The sequence below is a fragment of the Ruditapes philippinarum genome, unplaced genomic scaffold, assembly GCF_026571515.1.
Source record: "Ruditapes philippinarum isolate M1 unplaced genomic scaffold, ASM2657151v2 ctg3159_1_1_1_1, whole genome shotgun sequence".
Classification (NCBI taxonomy): Eukaryota; Metazoa; Mollusca; class Bivalvia; order Venerida; family Veneridae; genus Ruditapes; species Ruditapes philippinarum.
The window spans coordinates 227,818-246,493 of NW_026853707.1; the positions used below are offsets into that span (position 1 = coordinate 227,818).

General features: G+C 31.3%; 1 protein-coding gene across 2 annotated transcripts in view; it reads right to left on the bottom strand.

The window, feature by feature from the left end:
• The window catches only part of LOC132737599 (dynein axonemal heavy chain 10-like), a 69,644-nt gene that overhangs the window by 15,085 nt on the left and 35,883 nt on the right, over positions 1 to 18,676 (bottom strand). For both annotated transcript variants that reach the window (XM_060724929.1, XM_060724928.1), the window contains 17 exons: positions 18,103 to 18,533; positions 17,571 to 17,896; positions 16,982 to 17,189; positions 16,464 to 16,628; positions 15,645 to 15,966; positions 15,128 to 15,216; positions 12,882 to 13,032; positions 12,288 to 12,376; positions 11,099 to 11,296; positions 10,514 to 10,747; positions 10,222 to 10,319; positions 9,642 to 9,823; positions 9,362 to 9,498; positions 8,748 to 8,965; positions 7,973 to 8,194; positions 7,366 to 7,513; positions 6,856 to 6,991 (listed from right to left, as the gene is read on the bottom strand). In XM_060724929.1, coding sequence (XP_060580912.1) covers positions 6,856 to 6,991; positions 7,366 to 7,513; positions 7,973 to 8,194; positions 8,748 to 8,965; positions 9,362 to 9,498; positions 9,642 to 9,823; positions 10,222 to 10,319; positions 10,514 to 10,747; positions 11,099 to 11,296; positions 12,288 to 12,376; positions 12,882 to 13,032; positions 15,128 to 15,216; positions 15,645 to 15,966; positions 16,464 to 16,628; positions 16,982 to 17,189; positions 17,571 to 17,896; positions 18,103 to 18,533 — 3,354 coding nt within the window. The remainder of the gene's footprint in view (positions 1 to 6,855; positions 6,992 to 7,365; positions 7,514 to 7,972; positions 8,195 to 8,747; positions 8,966 to 9,361; positions 9,499 to 9,641; positions 9,824 to 10,221; positions 10,320 to 10,513; positions 10,748 to 11,098; positions 11,297 to 12,287; positions 12,377 to 12,881; positions 13,033 to 15,127; positions 15,217 to 15,644; positions 15,967 to 16,463; positions 16,629 to 16,981; positions 17,190 to 17,570; positions 17,897 to 18,102; positions 18,534 to 18,676) is intronic.

An 18,676-nucleotide genomic window follows, 5' to 3' on the forward strand; every position in this document is an offset into this window, starting at 1 on the left:
ATATGTCAATGGACTTTGAAAATATTTGAGGTATTACAAAAACTTTAACGTAAATTCTAAGTCGAAAAAGGGGCATAATTCTGTCAAAATGCTTGATAGAGTTACCTCCTCCTGTCTACAGGTTGGGGTCATGATGGTGAACAAGTGTGCAAAGTTTCAAAGCCATATGTCAATGGACTTTGAAAATATTTGAACTATTACAAAAACTTTAACGTAAATTCTTAGTCGAAAAAGGGGCATAATTCTGTCAAAATGCTTGATAGAGTTACCTCCTCCTGTTTACAGGTTGGGGTCATGATGTTGAACAAGTGTGCAAAGTTTCAAAGCCATATGTCAATGGACTTTGAAAATATTTGAGGTATTACAAAAACTTTAACGTAAATTCTAAGTCGAAAAAGGGGCATAATTCTGTCAAAATGCTTGATAGAGTTACCTCCTCCTGTCTACAGGTTGGGGTCATGATGGTGAACAAGTGTGCAAAGTTTCAAAGCCATATGTCAATGGACTTTGAAAATATTTGAACTATTACAAAAACTTTAACGTAAATTCTTAGTCGAAAAAGGGGCATAATTCTGTCAAAATGCTTGATAGAGTTACCTCCTCCTGTTTACAGGTTGGGGTCATAATGTTGAACAAGTGTGCAAAGTTTCAAAGCCATGTGTCAATGAACTTTGAAAAAAAATGAGGTGTTACAAAAACTTAAATGTAAATTCTAAGTTGAAAAAGGGGCATAATTCTTTCAAAATGCTTGATAGAGTTACCTCCTCCTGTCTACAGGTTGGGGTCATGATGGTGAACAAGTGTGCAAAGTTTCAAAGCCATATGTCAATGGACTTTGAAAATATTTGAACTATTACAAAAACTTTAACATAAATTCTTAGTCGAAAAAGGGGCATAATTCTGTCAAAATGCTTGATAGAGTTACCTCCTCTTGTCTACAGGTTGGGTTCATGATGGTGAACAAGTGTGCAAAGTTTCAAAGCCATATGTCTATGGACTTTGAAAATATTTGAACTATTACAAAAACTTTAACATAAGTGGTTACGCCGACGCCGACGCTCGGGTGACTGCAATAGCTCTACTTATTCTTATCGAATAGTCGAGCTAAAAATGACGGCATATCATAACATGATTATTATATGACATTTATATTATATGACATGTAGGCATGCAAGTGCCATGGTTATATGTACAAAATCTAACGTAAATTGCATTATTAAAATTGGATATTTCATTAAATCATTGGTAGAAGCATTTCTTTTATAGTTTTTTTTTCCAAGTAACTTCTTAAAATATTAGGTATGATCACAATTTTTGTTTTTTAAATTCCTCAAGTTATGATATTTTTATTATATTTGGAACTGATTTTTTAAAAAATATATATTGATTGTTCAATCAATGAAACAAAAACAGCAGTATAAGTCATTTTAAAGAAATGAGCATTTTAGTATGTATTAGGCTTGTAACAGAAATATGGATTATTAATTATAGGATGTTACTGTCATTTGCAAGGTCCAGTAAATCAAGTCCCTTATTAATATCAATTATTTCAAGAATTATCATCTTCAATATTGTACTTCCACAACTTATGACAGAATTTGACTGATTAAATTTGCTCTTTTATTTAACAAATAGTCAGTAACAAGTGATGTTTGTTTATGCTATATATACATATATATTAGACATTTATATATACATGTAGAATTACTATACAAGTACTACCTTTATCCTTTACTACTGCTTTATCTTTTTTAATCCTTTTTACTATCCCAACTATTATGTATACATATATAAAATAACATGCATTAATCATAGTGTATATAAAGTAAAAAAATTACAATATCTAAATTTTAAAAAATAATGATGAAATATTTTTCTAAAATATTTTTTTTTAAATATAAATTAATATTTTTCTAAAATAATTTTTATTGTAAAATATAAATAGATATTTTTTCTAAAACATTTTTATTTCAAATATAAATATTTTTCTAAAATAAATATAAATATTTTTCTTACATTTACTACAAATACCAAGAATTTTGTTCTTTTCAAAAGTTTACAAACATTTCAATTGAATTCACTGGTTTTTCTTTTTTCACTTTCATTTACCAGTGAACATTTAATATAAACATGTATAAAATTATAAAAGTGAATCTGGTATGTAGAATATTGACTTATGTATTCAAGTGAAAGAGACAATAATAAATTGTTACAGTGTAAAACAATCACCTGCAGATTTGTCAGATGTAGGAATATCTGTACAAGTAAATACAGGATACATTGAACTAAACTAATATACACAAAAATGTACAACAATTTACACGGCATTTTATTTTCTTGTCTGAAATTATCGCTGCTTTGATTTCAATATATCAAATGTACAACAATTTACAAAGCATTTTATTTTCTTGTCTGAAATTATCACATGAAACCTGGATACTTTGCTTTCAAGATATTTAAACTATCACTTTGAACCTTGTTACACATTTGTCCACTTTATAAACATAGGAACTTTAATATTACTTGTTGTTTACGTGATATGAAGCACTGAAATCACAATTTTATGTTTAAAGTAAAGGGAGATTATATAGTTATAGACTTATGTTTAGGTCTATATATTGAGCTTGGATCTGAGAAAAGTTGTACTGACTGATGACGATCATAGTCTGTGGCAGATAATACTTTTATCAAGTCAAAAAACTATATATTGACCTCAACATTAGTCATATGTTAAACTGTAATAATTATACCGGTTCTAAACACGTATAATTTTCCAATATATTTTTCATATTGTATACCAGTCTGACTATAATAGAGTATATTGTCACTTTAGTGCAGTAATGGGTTAACTCCTTAAATAACTTAATAGGAGTTAACCCATTACTGCACTAAGGTGATGATATGTCTATCATTTGAAAGAATAAGATGCCGTGATAAAACAATCTGGTCTACACATTCTTTTCCAACTTGTTATGTCAACACAAATCAGCCAATTAGAATGGCTCTTTTATAGATGGTATACAATATAACAATAAACTTATGGAATATTCTAACAAATTTCTGCAACATTAAATAATTGATAGGAAATCTGTCTTTATCAGAACTAAATTGTTTTAAATATTTATTCTAAACATTGAACGGTCATTTAAACAACACTGAACTTATTCCTAAAGCATTTACCAATATAAACACTGCAAAAAAAAAATTTCTTTAGCACAATAAAAATCTGTCTATCTTGTTTCATATTTTGACTTCCATACAAAATACTAAATGACTGTAACTGTACTTATAGCCAAAAAGCAACATAAGAAAAAGATGGTTCAGGTAATTGACCGAGTAACATTTTTGAAGAAAAAAAAACATAATGAAAGTACACCAAAAATAAAAAGCTTTTGCAAAATAAATTAAAACAATTGCTTAAGCATAATGGGCCTTTAAACCATGAAAGTATACAATATTTGATGCATTTATGCTATTTGCATAATTATATGCTAGTATTACATGTCATATACAGTTAAAATACCATGTATGTATCAAAGCTGGGACCTTTTTTCAGACTACACATTTAAAATATTAGATATGTTAACCATTGGGAGATAAGATTGACAGATTTTTTTGTATAGATACAAAACAAGACATCAATTTGTGCCTACCGGAACCTCTCAATGCTTTCTTTTGCTCAGACTTTTTTGCGCCTATATTCATTAAAACATATCACATATACTACAGTAAAATCAGAAAATTTCACAAGGAATTGAATTTCGCTAATTTCACAAAATGATCACTAAGTATCAAAATTATTTATCAGAACTGAAAGAAAAAATCTGTGAAATATATTACTTTGCCAATTAGTCTCGAAAAGTTGACTTTGCAAAATTTTAGCATCACAAAATATCTGGTTTTACAATATACTTTACAAAGTTTTCATAAATTTGTTAATAGTATAATAAAGTTTATCTGTATACTTTATATACATGTATGTCTTAAATGAGAATTGCACATTAAATTTTAATTCATTCTAAAGATTTAATTCATCATAAAACTGGTATTTAATTCAAGTTTTACATTATTAAGCTATTCAATTATCAATTTAATGAGAAACTGATTTATATTTTCAACCATGTGAATCATTTATGTTCTTGTCATTGTTTAATCATTTTTAATAAAATCATTCTTGAAGTTCAAACAGAAAATGCTGCAAAACTCAACTGGTCAATTAAAATAGAAGTATAACATAAAACAGTTTTAACTTTGATAATTATATAAAATTACTTTAAACATTTGTTGTCAACAACAACATTACTTACCAACTGTTTTTGCAAAAATAAGTAAAAAAGAATATCATAATATCAATGATCTTAAGATTTCTCAGTAAATGCATAACTGGTTGTTCAACAGAGTAAACAAGAGCTGTCACAGGAGACAGCGAAGCTCGACTAATAAAATACTGGACGCAGTAAGGAGGACACAACTATGAAAGAAAAATCCATTATGTATAATTATGTATTAAGTTATAGAAAAAAAATAACATTTGTTAACATTAATTCCAAGATCAAGGGGAATAATTCTAGAAATAGTCATCCTAGAGTTATGGACCTTGTCACACAACATTTGTGTAATGATAAGAAATATATATTTGAAGTTTGAAGTAGATACCTTAAAAAGTAAAGAAGTTATTATATTTCTTAAAGAAAATCCTAAGTTCAAAGACAGATAAATCTGTAAATATTGCTTCAAGAGTTATGAACATTGTCACATAAAATGTAATTGATGATAAGGAATAAGTTATTTGAAGTTTGAGGTAGATACCTTTAAAAATAAAAAAGTTACAATAAAAAATAACATTTTTCTAGTAAAAAAATCTAAGTTTATGGAGAGATAATTCTTGCAATATTGGTGCTAGAGTTATGAACCTTGTCACATAAGATGTGGATGGTGATAACGTAAATATATTTGAAGTATGAAGTTGATCCCTTTAAAAATAAATAAGTAACAGTAAAAAATAATATTTTTTATGGAAAATTCTAAGTTCAAAGGGAGCTAAATCTAAAAATATTGGTGCTAGAGTTATGAACCTTGTCACATAAGATGGGGATGATGATAACGTAAATATATTTGAAGTATGAGGTTGATCCCTTAAGAAATAAAGAAGAAACAGTAAGAAATAGTATTTTTTTTAGGAAAATTCTAAGTTCAAGGGGAGATAAATCTGAAAATATTGGTGCTAGAGTTATGAACCTTGTCACATAAGATGGGGATGATGATAAGGTACATATATTTGAAGTATGAGGTTGATCCCTTAAGAAATAAAGAAGTAACAGTAAAAAATAGTATTTTTTAAGGAAAATTCTAAGTTCAAGGGGAGATAAATCTGAAAATATTGGTGCTAGAGTTATGAACCTTGTCACATAAGATGTGGTTGATGATAAGGAACATATATTTGAAGTTTGAAGTTGATACCTTAAGAAATGACAAAGTTATAGTGAAAAATATTTTACTGCACCAAAACTTTAATCTAAAATCTGGACGCGGACGCGGACGCCGACGCCGACGCCGGGGCGAGTAGGACAGCTCTCCATATACTTCGTATAGTCGAGCTAAAAATGTTTACCCATATTTCTGTAAAATATACTAATGTAAGATATTAAAGAAACAATCAAAAGACATGTTCCAGGCAGTAAGTAACCACACTTAAATGTGAATTGCATAGTTATTTAATCATATGACTTTATAACTGTGCGAGTAATTTACAAAGCATCTACATAGGACCATATTAAGTAACTTTAAAGAAGAACAGCTGGACTTTCTTGAAATTCTATAACGCTTGGAAGAAAATGAATTTCTATTAAAACAGAAGGCAGTTCATTCAGCCGAGCTATTATTGACTTGATAACACAACACCAAATAATGTCATATGCATCTTGTACAATAGCTCCAGATTATCTAAATTTTACCTAAAATTATTTTACTTCATTGTTCAGGTATCCTTGCCAAGTTATAATTCCTATCATTGCAAATTAGCATTAAATTACTATATATTAAGGTTACATATTAGAGAGAAAGAAGAATGGATTAATATTTATCTATTTATAATGCACAAAGCTTTTCTTCTTGGATTTTTGAAAAAAAAATCCAATTAAAAGATGAAGAAAATAGAATGGCATAAAAGTAAACAATAAAATCTATAGTAAGATATATAGAGGATATTTGTTTGTTTTGCATGTAAGATTGAAATATAATTTCACTGAGTGAACACCAGATGCAATATTTTCACGAGTGGCGTAGCCACGAGTGAAAATATAATAGCTGGTGTTCACGAATGAAATATATTTCAATCTTATATGTAAAACAAATAAATTTTCTTTTTATTTCATGCTTTTTAAGTGATTTTAAGTATTTTTTACTGATTTTGCCGCGTAACGTCGCGCATTCTCCTTTGTGACGTCATCACATCATGACGTCACATCATCAATTTTGAAATATAGTTCTGTTAAATTTCTCTAATTTTGTTACATTTTTAACATGATGTATGGTGACATCGACTTTCTTTTCCTAAAGAAGCAAAATTTACGTATGACGGCATTTATTTCTGCCTGTTATTCCATTTAGTTTAATTTTCTTTTCATCCGCATTCAGATATAGTCCGGCTACAGTGAAAATTATATTTTATAAATTTCACTAGTGGTTTATCAGAATATAATCATCTGATATATTACAATAAAACACTGGAAAGCATGAAATAAATATATATATATATATATATATATATATATATATATATACAGAGGTCAGGTGATAAATAGCTTCACTGCAAACTCAAACTGTGATAGATGTAAGAGTAAAATGGAAACAAACCTTTAATGTTCTTCTCCAGTACATTGTCAATTACAGGATCTATGTACTCATCTACGTCTTTAAACAGGAATGGGAAACCATACTTGATGGCCAACTCTAGCTGCTTCAGGAAATCTGGGTCATTGAAGGTGCACACCTAAAAATGATGCAGATTTGTTTAATATATTGTATGGCAAAATATGCTTATACTTCATTAATGCGCTTTACTGATCTAATCTGGCCTTTAAAGTTTTATTAGGAATGTCATCTGACTGTCTACAGACAGAATTTCCATTGTGTAATACTGTAAGTTTAAATATAGAAATCAACTCCAGTTTCAATTTAAAACTGTAATTATTTTATTTGAAAAATATACTTTAATACAAAATACAACCTAACCTTTCCTAAAGAATGGGTGGGGGAGCAGGGGAGACACTAAATTAATGACAAATATTGTAAGCAATAGTAAATCACTTATGCTGCAGATGTTATGAAATGTCCCAGAGTGTTATAAGAGTGGCATAAACTGACCTTGAGATTATTAGCCTCCTCCTTTTTCTTGATCCAGTTCAATGCTTGTTGTTGTGGATCTATACATAGAGGAAACCTGCTTGCCCGAGTGGTCAACATTCCGTTCTGTATAGATAACTCATCTGGTGGCAGATTCTCTGATGTCCATCTATGAAAATATACCATCACATATTAGTCTTGTGAAACTTAAAACATCAAACTATATAAAACAGCAACAAAAACAGATATATGTGATAGCATTAACTTTATTTAGTCCAGGAATCAAGATAGGTAACTTCAACAAATATTCAACAAATATTTCTTAAATAACTATTGTAAAATGGTCTCATTATTTTATGTTGTTGCTGTAGTTGGGTTTCAAGTCACACCGGCACTGTAATGGTCATATGGCGACTTTCAAGATTTACTGGTGGAGGGAGACTTCATGTGCCTCTCTGTGCATTATTTCAGGTACAAACGGGCACTAGAGTAGAACCACCAACATTTCAAAGCTTCCTCACAAGAAAATTTTTAAGAGTCCCTAGCAAGATTCCAACCTGTGGTGAGAGGCAAGTGGTTCAAAATTATCAGATACAAGTTAATAACATCAATTAAGCATGTGTCATACTTGCTGATTTCCACATCATTTGTGAGCAGATCTTCCAGTTTAAAAGGATCACTGAGAGGTACTCCTTTTTCCTTGAGATTTTTCAGCCACTCAAGATTGACAAGGTCATTACGGAACTCCCAGCTGAAAGCTCCTACATAACTGAGGAAAGCTGAGCCGATCAGACAGTCACCTAGCAACCTTACACGCTGGCCCTTTAACTGCTGTAAGTCATTGTTCCATCTGAAATTACACAATGAATCATTATAACAAACTGAATATAGTGTTTGAAAAAATAAAACATGATCAATAAAAACATACAAGTCAACCATAATTACAATATATCTTCATGTTTAAAATCAGATTTGATTCTTCTTTTTTTGGGGGGTTGGGCTTAGCATCGCACCAACACAGTATGGGTTAAATGGCAACTTTCCTGCATTTACTAGTGGATGAAGACCTCAGGTGCCCCTCTGTGCATTATTTCACGCAAGAACAGGGAGCTAAGTAGATGTTCCATAACCTGGCTGGAAAGCTTCCTAACAGAAAGAATCCAAAGACCCTGGCAGGATTTGAACCAGAGCTGTGAGGGCAAATGGTTCAATAACAAACTCATCTTAATTATTTCAGAAGCAAATGTTTTAGCTATATATATCACAGTTTTTTGGGGTTTTTTTTAAATCTGTCAGCAAACTTGGCATAACTTAATCTCAAAAGCCATATCAACCTTATAGAAGTATCAAAAATTCTTTCATGTATGCTAAAGAGTGTTTCAGAGTATAAATCATTAACCTACCTAACATTCTCAGAGCCTAGACCCGAGATCAACTTATCAGCAGCAATTAAACGTCGTTCCATAATGGCTGCTTCATCAGACAGCTTCTTTTGTTCTGCCATGGCCTCCTCGTATTTAAGTCCCAAATCTGCAAGTTCTTTCTCTAGAGAGTTTACTTCATTTGTAATCTTATCCAAATCACGCTTGGCTTGGAAGTAATTTCTTTCAAGTTTTGCCACCTGCAAAAAAAAATTTAACACATGTAACACTTGCTCATACTTATGGTGCAAGAAATATTTAAGAAAGGCATCTTTTTTTTCCCCATACCTGGTTTGTCAACTTTACTCTGGAGCTCACAGTCCATGGAGAAGCAAATAGACTCAGTCTTATGGCAACATGCATTATTCTGAATACCATAAGTTTTACTTTATAAATGAATAAGGATGATATGGTTTACAAGTGTTGAATGAGTACACAATTTACAAACAAGCTTTACTATAAATTTATCTCTACCATACACATAATTTATAACAGTAGTTCAGTACATATTGACATTATCTTCTTATGTCATGATATATATATCGATAGGTAACAATCTGAAATTTAATTGCTATATACATGTCAACAAGACTGACCTTTTCTCTCTTAGGTTTGATTTCCCTAGCAACAGCACAGTAACCAAGGATGGCATCAACAAACTTGAGGAGACCAGCACCTGCTCTACTGACTGCCTTCATCTCATCTATACTGATATCTATCTCCTTTAATAATGCTGAAAACAAGATCGTATGTTTATTACAAATCATTGATACAATAATATTAACAAAATCAAATATGCTATTGTAAATAAATTCCAAAATAATCTTTGTAATTATTTTTTTTTTGTTGGGAGTCAAATAATGCAATAATTCTCACTTTTTGTAGCTCCTGTCTGTTTTTGTGTTATACTGTCAACATCCATCTTTTTCAGAGCAGCCAAAAAGTTAGCCTCAGCCATCATAGCTTTGGCTGATTTCCATGAAACTTCACGGATACCTCTCAGAATGACTACACATTCACAAATTGTCTGTACAGCTTTCGGGGGCTTGGCAAAAGATCTGAAATCATCATAGACAAAAATGGTCTGAATGTCTTCAATGTAACAGTGTCATCATAGAATAGATGGCACAGAAATGATTCATATTCTGACCGTTTTACCTTTAACTGCTCTTGAAACAAAGATGTTTCTACTTTAACAGCAAGCCTTTCTAATCTTTAAAGGGGAAAAATGCATCTGAATAGGTATTCTACCATATCTTAACAGTTGATACAAATATTCTAACTGTAAAGGGATATGAGAAATATTGCCTAGTTTATTGTTTCTTATGTGAAGATTCAGTCGAAACTTAGTCATTGTTCTCATTTGTTTGCTTTCTATGCGCACATGGGGTCTTCACTTTTCAAATACAAAGTCTAAATATATACAATATTATCATGTTTTTACTATGGTGTTTACCTAATTTCAGTGACATCAGACTTATCAAGGTCATCAAGAGCCAGTCTGGCAGCTTCTAGAGCAGGAAGAGCAGCGGCTAGAGCTTCCTCTGCGTCTTTCTGTAACACAATACATCATTCATACAATCAACATGTTTCAAATCACGAGCAAAAAAAAAGAATGGTTACGCTACCAAAATTTTATCAAATTGAAATGGACTGAAAAGTCTATTTCTTTATATCTGCAAAGTCTCACATTTACTACATTTGGGCCTACTTCCTCTTTTCAAAATGTAATGCAACAACAAGTTTACCTTTTCCACTTCAATGATTTTGCTGGATTCTGCAATTTCTTTTCCCTTAGCTTCAGCGAGCTTCTTCTTCTCTGTAGCACGTTTGGTACCCGAGGCAATTACTTTAAGAAGCTCTTCACAAGCAGCTGTTTTCTCTGTTACAGCAACTTTCTGTACAGCTAACTTTTCATTGAGAATGGCAAGCTGTTCACTAGCCTCGGCAATCTTCTGTAAACCTCCGGCCAGACGGTCACACTGAAATCATGTGTTATATGATATACTGTTTAATGTCCTAACATATAATCCATGCAATCATTAGCTATGGAAATTTTATTAGAACATCTACATCTTCAAATAAAGAAATCAACTTTATGATTCAACCATAGATTTACAGATGAAAAAAAACACACATGAGATCTGGAAACTGTGGTTTTTTTTTGTTTTTCTTTCTACAATTTTTTTATATTAAAAAAATGTAAAAGAATTCTGTATGTATCTTATTAAAGTTGTTATCTAATACTGAGGCCTTTTGATACAGTGAGGCCTTTTGATGAATGTGCTTTAAATAATATAAAGAATTCATTTAAAACATTATTAATATTTTACCTGTGCTTGATTGAAGTTATCTTTATCTTGAAGAAGTTTTAGGTATGTGTTTATAAAGTCAAGGTAATTTTTGGGTGTTACGTAATTGCTTCTCCTCAATCTCTGGGCAAACTGCTTACTGTAAGCACCGACACTGCTGTGTACAAGGACGATATGTTCTACAACATGATCACGCATGTCGTCTGCTATCAGGGGATTCTGTAATAACATATTGTTATTTCTTTTATTCGTTACTACATGTTAAATTGTTCAAAAACATTAAAATATGCCGTAAAGACTGTTCACTTAACCAGCAACAATTTTTCATAATTTTATCAAGGGCAAGTGATACTTGATATATCTTTCACATACAGAAAAGGTTTGAAGATAAACCTGTGAAAATTTTAAAGTATGGATGATGAACAAATTAAAATAAAACTCAATCGCACATTTTTTATACTTTTTCAAACAACATATTTTACAAGAAATGGAAGGTGATTTTAAAAAGCCACTTATTAAAATACATCATACTTCTGATTTTAAATCATTAACATTTCACTGTATGGTGCATTTAATATTAATCATTTTCTATTGCTTATCAAATCTCATACCAATACTTTCTGTCATGAACAGAAAAGTACCAAAATTTAGACACAGGCAACAACAAATATCACTCACAATATAATATTTAAACAATTTGAACAAAGAATGAGAAAATGGTAATTTTCAATATAGATGTATAGACAACATGTTATAGTTCACACTCACACCATCCTGGCGCCTCAATGCACTAGATGGCATTTTACTCTATAAATATTATAACAGTATAACTATCAAGATATTATTGTAAAATATATACTGACTGAACAGCAAACAGTGCAGATCAAGATCTGTCCCCCTATTCCATACACAATCTTACATGAGGAGCCATTTCAAAAAGATTTTAAATTATTTAAGGAACCTTACATCATTTCCAAGGCAGATTTAATATGAGTATATAAAGACAACTTAATGAAAAACCACTTAACATTTACAGAATAACACTTCAAAAAGGTAACAGATTGAAATTTTTCTATTAAGGCTTCTTGAAAAAAGAAATGTACTTTTAGTTCTATACATAAGATTGGTATTTCATGAAGAAATTGAATACCACATCTAAGTTAAAGTATATAGGAATAGAAGTTATCATAACAAAAAACAACCAACTTACATCTGGTGAAATAAAGACACTAGCTACAGCGTACAGGGCTTGTTCTGGCCATGGGAAAAACCAATCAATGTTTGCACAATTAACCATACCTGCAAATAACAACACAATATTCTATAATTGTTGACAGGTATTTGTTTCAACTGTAATAGAATACAAAATATGTCTAGCTTGTAAATATTTTTTTACTGTTGTTTTTTGTTAAGTCACAATGAATACATTGTAAGACATACCATTTTTACTGGTGGAGGAAGACTGCCCACATTTGTATGTGCATTATTTATGGCACAAGCGAGCACCAGAGTAATATATATTAAATATATATTTAAAGAATTACAATGGTTTCAGTGAACCCTTTATCTTATGAATTTGTGAAATGGATTTGCCAAGTTTTGAATTGTGAACAGTCCATTCAAAGTATTTAAGATTTCAGTATCAAAATTAGAAAAAACACACAAAAAACACAAAAAACTGAGTTACCAACAGTATAGAGCCTGCACATCTCAACTCTAAACTGATTGCAAAGGCCAATCATATTTTGCTAGCTGGTTAAGGGGTAAACAAAACGAAAAAACATAAAAAGATATGTTAAATTACCGGGGAAGTTTCTGCAGCGTGTCCTGAGGGCATCTCCAACAGGTGACATAGCTAATACAATATGTAAATTGTTGGAACATTTGGTGACAAAATATTGCCAGATACTCTCGCGTGCGTGTCCAGCACCAGCATTCATGGCCTCTTGTCGGATCTGTTCAACAAAGTTAAATATATAACATTACATATCAGATATCAGGTAAAACACATATCACTACATACCAAATAAATGCTGCAGCATTGCATAAACCACTTTTTATACATTTTAAAATGATAAGACTTATTACTAATAACAATCTTAAAACATTTATTAGATTATGCATGAATCTGACAGCATACTTTTAGAAGAGCAGGAATTAGTTAATGTTTTCAACAAAACAAAATGGTTTGCTCAGATTCTCTTACAGAATCACTGATATCTCGTAAGGAAAATGTTAATATGTTGTATTATTGAACTGTAAAATATTCCCATTTGCTGAAGTTAACAAGAAAGTAATGAAATATCAATCATTTCAATAAAGAAGTTACCACAATCTACAGGTGATTTCTGACGGTATTACACAACTTGTGATATCACAACATGGATGTTGTAGATAAATAGTGTATAACCCAAATCATACACATTATTTCAAGTAATGATGATGACTACAAGAAGAATATGACAGTCATCACACTGATCATATAAACACATTATTTCACACCTTATAAACAGTAAATATCGAAATTCTGGCTTTTGCACCATGTTATATCTCCCAATATTAATCACTATCGGACCCAATTAAGCCTCTTTTTCTTTTCCCAGTCCAAAAAATCCATATTAAAACACTATTGTAATTTACCTTGCCCAGTTTCATTTTCCAAGTCAAAAAAAATCATTTTAAATTCTTTTTGTACTCTTTGGTAACAAAGTTATGTCAAAAATTTGGTGGTGTAATTATACATTGTTGAGTACAATATTGCTTCTATTGGACTCATACACAGATACAAAACCTAAATCAGACTTGACTGGTGTCAAATCACTTTTGGCAGCTGTATATTTGCCCAATAAAATTCAGTATTGTACTCAACAATGTACTATAACGTAATATCATAAATTTATCAACAACAAGTTCACAGTGAGACATTTAACCTTCCCTACCTGACGATCTAACATTAGCTAATAAATGCAGAAAAACACCAGTGATTAATCATGCAGCATAATCAAAATAAATCAAGAAATCATCGCCATATTAAATGAATAAAATAGGAGAAAGATAACTGATAATGATGAAATAAAACATTTGCTAAAATGATTTTCTTACAATATTTGTAATGAGTGAGTAAAATAACAAGGTGAGGATTTTAGATGTACTGCATACAAGTCACCTCTGTATTGTTTTCAACCTTTCCAAAATGCAACAAATATTTTAAAAACAATTTTGTGATCTTAAAAGATAAATTGTTTCATGCACTACTAAGATAACTGAAATTATGTATGTATGTTCATCATAAGCTATTTTCAATCATTTCTAACATCAAAACTGTTAAACTTACATTATTTAAAGATTTTCCACTCAATAAGAAGAAGCAATGGATTCTTAATTATGTTACATGTAGCAAGAAATGTTTGTAGTATTTTTTAACATGTATGTATTATTTGCTTCTATTTTTATTTTTTTTTTTTTTTTTTTTTTTGGGGGGGGGGGGGGGTATTTTTAAAGTCTTATCAACACAGTAAATGTCATATGGCCTCTTTCCAGTTTTACTGGTGGATGAAGACCAAACATACCCATTCAAGCATTATTTTATGCAGAAGCATGCACACAAGTAGAACCATAAACTTTCTCTAAGCTAACTGGGTAACTTCCTCACATAAATGAATCTACATGTACTTCCCTAGTGGGATTCAAACCAAAAGCAGCAGTTAGGGGCAAATCATTCCATGTTAGCAACCTTAACTACTCAGTCATGGAGGATTCTTAAGTTAGCAGATCAAGTAAAAATATAATTCTGAGGTAAATCAACATAATCTAGGTACAATACTAACTATTCAACAGCCTCTAAAACTAATACTGTCTCACTATGGCACAAAGCAGACAAACTTTTATAAATGAAAGTTGAAATGGTAAGATTGTTACTAAACAAGAAGCCATTCCAAGACAATATAGGCAGAATAAGCGTATTTGTAATTTTATTAGGAGCTGTGATAAATTCTGTAAAATTTGTATAAAATGTTGTTGATTTTAATAGATGTATAAATAAACACATACATTTCCAATAATTTGTTCTTTTTCATCATCTGGGTAGAGTGCTGGTACCATACCAGATGTCAACATATTATTGATGTTCTCCAAAAACCCTGAAAGTTAAACAAATCTTCATTACTTTCATTAAATATTTTTATTCTCTTGGAGATTACAATAGTTTTATTTCACTTTTCTTTGTCTTTCAAGTTTGTATGTAACTTTTCCCACAATTGAATAATGAAATGACCTTGTCTGATTATACAGTTTAAATTGTCTCTTGTTTTTAGATAAATTTAAGCAATTTCAAAATTTTTTAATAACTGAGCATCTAAAGATTTATAATAGTGTCATTATTGTGACATAGACCCCATATTACTTGCCGTCAGACTCAAAGATCTGTACTTGATAGCAAAAGCTACTTTTTTGCACCATTACAGGTGGATGGACCCTTATTAAACATAGACAACAAACTACATAAAATTAAAAATTAATGAGTATAATACTTCAAGATAACAAACCACTTTCCAACTATTCAACATACCTTCTTCTGCAACATGCTGATCTGTAAACAGGAATACCATTTTCTTATTTTCTGTTCCGAGTTTATTATATAAAACCTTTAAGTCTTCTCTAAATGATTGTTCACTATATCCTCTACTAAGTTGTATCTCAAACACCTCACAGCCTGACGTGAATGAAGCTAATTTACATAAACTCTGTTTGCCACTACCGCCCACACCCACTAAGAGGGCGTGTCCTTGGTCCATACGGATTACACGACATATACGTGTTAAATGTTCTAGAGCATCGTCAAACAACACAAGATTCATAGCTGTATGACTCTCATTATATTCCTCGGCAATCTGAAACATAATTAAAATACTTTGTCATCTTACCTCATACAAAATAATGGACTTAATTGATCTTCGAAGAATTTGATGCAAATTGCAATGGAATTTTAAAGAATTTCAACATCAAAATCCTTACAATAAACAGCTATACATCATAATCAGATGGTAACAATTATGCAGGCTGGGCTGGCTATATAGTGGTGGTTTAATTAATTTCTGTGTTAAGACTGCCATCACTCTGGGAGTAAGGTAATACTTAGGTGAATGGAATGTCTTTTGTAAGTCTTAATGGCTCTTTCAATACAAATCATGTCTTAAATCTAAAAAGAATCTCAAAAATGACTGAATTTTTAAAACAAATAACTATTTTCCAATACAGTTATCAAAAGGAATTTTATAGTATTTAGTCTTTTCATAGAGTATTTCTGTAAACATCACCAGGAAACAAAAGATTTATATCTGATATCAGCCTTGTAAGCTGATGATGATGTTAGAGGTAATGTTCATACCTCCTGGAATAAAGCTTTGGCAGCATCGTAATCTTGGATATCCTCATACAATCTTGGTTCACTCTCTTCCAGGGCCGTACGGAAATCACCAAACAGACATGGGTCACGCATGGCATACTCTGTATGCATCTTGAAATTATCATCCAATAATTCCTTGATCTGTTCCTAAAATTATAAACAACAAACACGAATGAAACACAATTAATTCACAAAATTAATTCACAAAAACTGATCGATTGAAAATGTTGTATGTTCACATCTACAGAGCCTCCAAAAACAGTTGCTCTATAGAGGTTGTACTTGGGATATGTTTTGTGACACATGGGCACAAATCTTAAAGGAATCAGACTCACAAATGTTAATGGATCAAGTTAAGAATTCGTAAAAGCTAATTATAAGTTACAAGATTTGTATATTGTGTAGCAATAACAGTAGAGAGTTATCACATATATTTCAATATGAGTGTGCAAAATGAAATTGTGATATCATAATAAGGATTGATCAGAACAGAAGCTTACGTTTAGATAGTTTTTGTCTGTATCACTGATCAGTCTGTCACTGATTACACGAAGACATTCATTTCTCCACACACGTACAAACTGATCAATCTTAGTAAATCTGTCTGAAGTTGTTAGACACATTCCGTGATAGATGCGAGACAAATCTCTCAAGTTGAAAATGTAGTGGAACTTTGATGGTGTTGGTGGCAGATCTTTGATTATTTTGCTGAAAATGGAGTATTGTAGATTAGTTAAAAGAAATTATCTAAATATAGTATAAAATATATGAATATTAAATAAAATTCTCTGACCCCTTAACCTGATGAAACCTCAAGTGATTATTGTTAGCCACCAGTTTAGAGCCTAGTCATTTGTGAAGCCTGACTAGCATTATACTTTTGGCCGACTAACCTTAAATTTTTATATTAATACCCCAAAATTGATGATGGACAGTTAAAAAAAATGGAAGGTGAACAAGTTCATTTGTGAAATCCTGCAGGTTAAGGTAATACATCCTGGCCCATCCATTTTAAACATTATTGCATGATTTAGTATCATTCTTTGTTTTGTAATGATCAGATAGACATTGACAGTATATAAAAAATACCTGTAAAGAGCCATTGTCATCCTGGTTATAGTTGAGACAGTTCCTTGTATATCAGCAGACAGGGCCTGTGCATGTCCTGACAGAATAGAATTATAGATCTTGAATAACGACTCCTCTGACGGGAACGTCATGTTGAATACACAGAACAGAGATACAAATCTTGGATCTGTCTCATTTCTACCACCACCAGCTTTACCCATAGCAGCGAGGTAACCAATATCTCTCATGTTCTTCCAGTTCAGATCTTTACCTCTATCATAACAACCTCCTCTCTCAAGTAGCAGTTTCAACAGGGCAATAGGCTGTTGTGTACCATATGTGTCAACCTGAATTTGTCAAAACAAGGTAATGTTAATTAAAGGTACCCAATGCCAAGTGAGTAGGACAGCTCTCCAAATGCTTTGTATAATCAAGCTAAAATTTGATTGGTTGAATTAGAATAATTTTTTGGAATAGACAGCATTACCAATAGAGGTAATACAGTGTCACATTCAGTTAAGCAAAAATTTCTTCTCGACATTAATATATTTACCTGAGGCATGTTCATGTCATCTATAAAGATAAGGAGACGTTTGCCAGGTGGTGGACCGTACATGTCTTTTGTCCTCTTCTCTACGTTCGCTTCTAAGTTACGCTGTACATCAAGGGACGTAGTTCTGCTAGAAAAGTTCATGTTCAACAACAGATGAGACTCCTGATCTATTTTACGGAGGAAATCTGCAATAGTTGCAGTTTTTGATGTACCGGTCTCTCCTATCAACACAACTGGGCGTTTGATACTGACCATCAGGTTAAGGATCCATGTTGTTCTTACTGTATCTATTGTAGGTACTAGAATTTCATTGTACTTCTTTTCAGGAGCATGGACATATTTTGGTACAAGTTTGGCCCATGGAATCCATTTCTTCTGTTCCAAGTCCCAGAAATATTCATACAAAGTTTCATGTGTTGAAGGGAGCTCCCCTGTAATAAAAGTTTTATTTTTATTTTGTGACATGATTTTATATTGTAAAAACAAACACATTTATTTTACATACTTGTATATACTTTCTGTAAAATCTCCTTACAATGTTTTTTGCCAATTAAAAATTTTAGTAGAATTATCT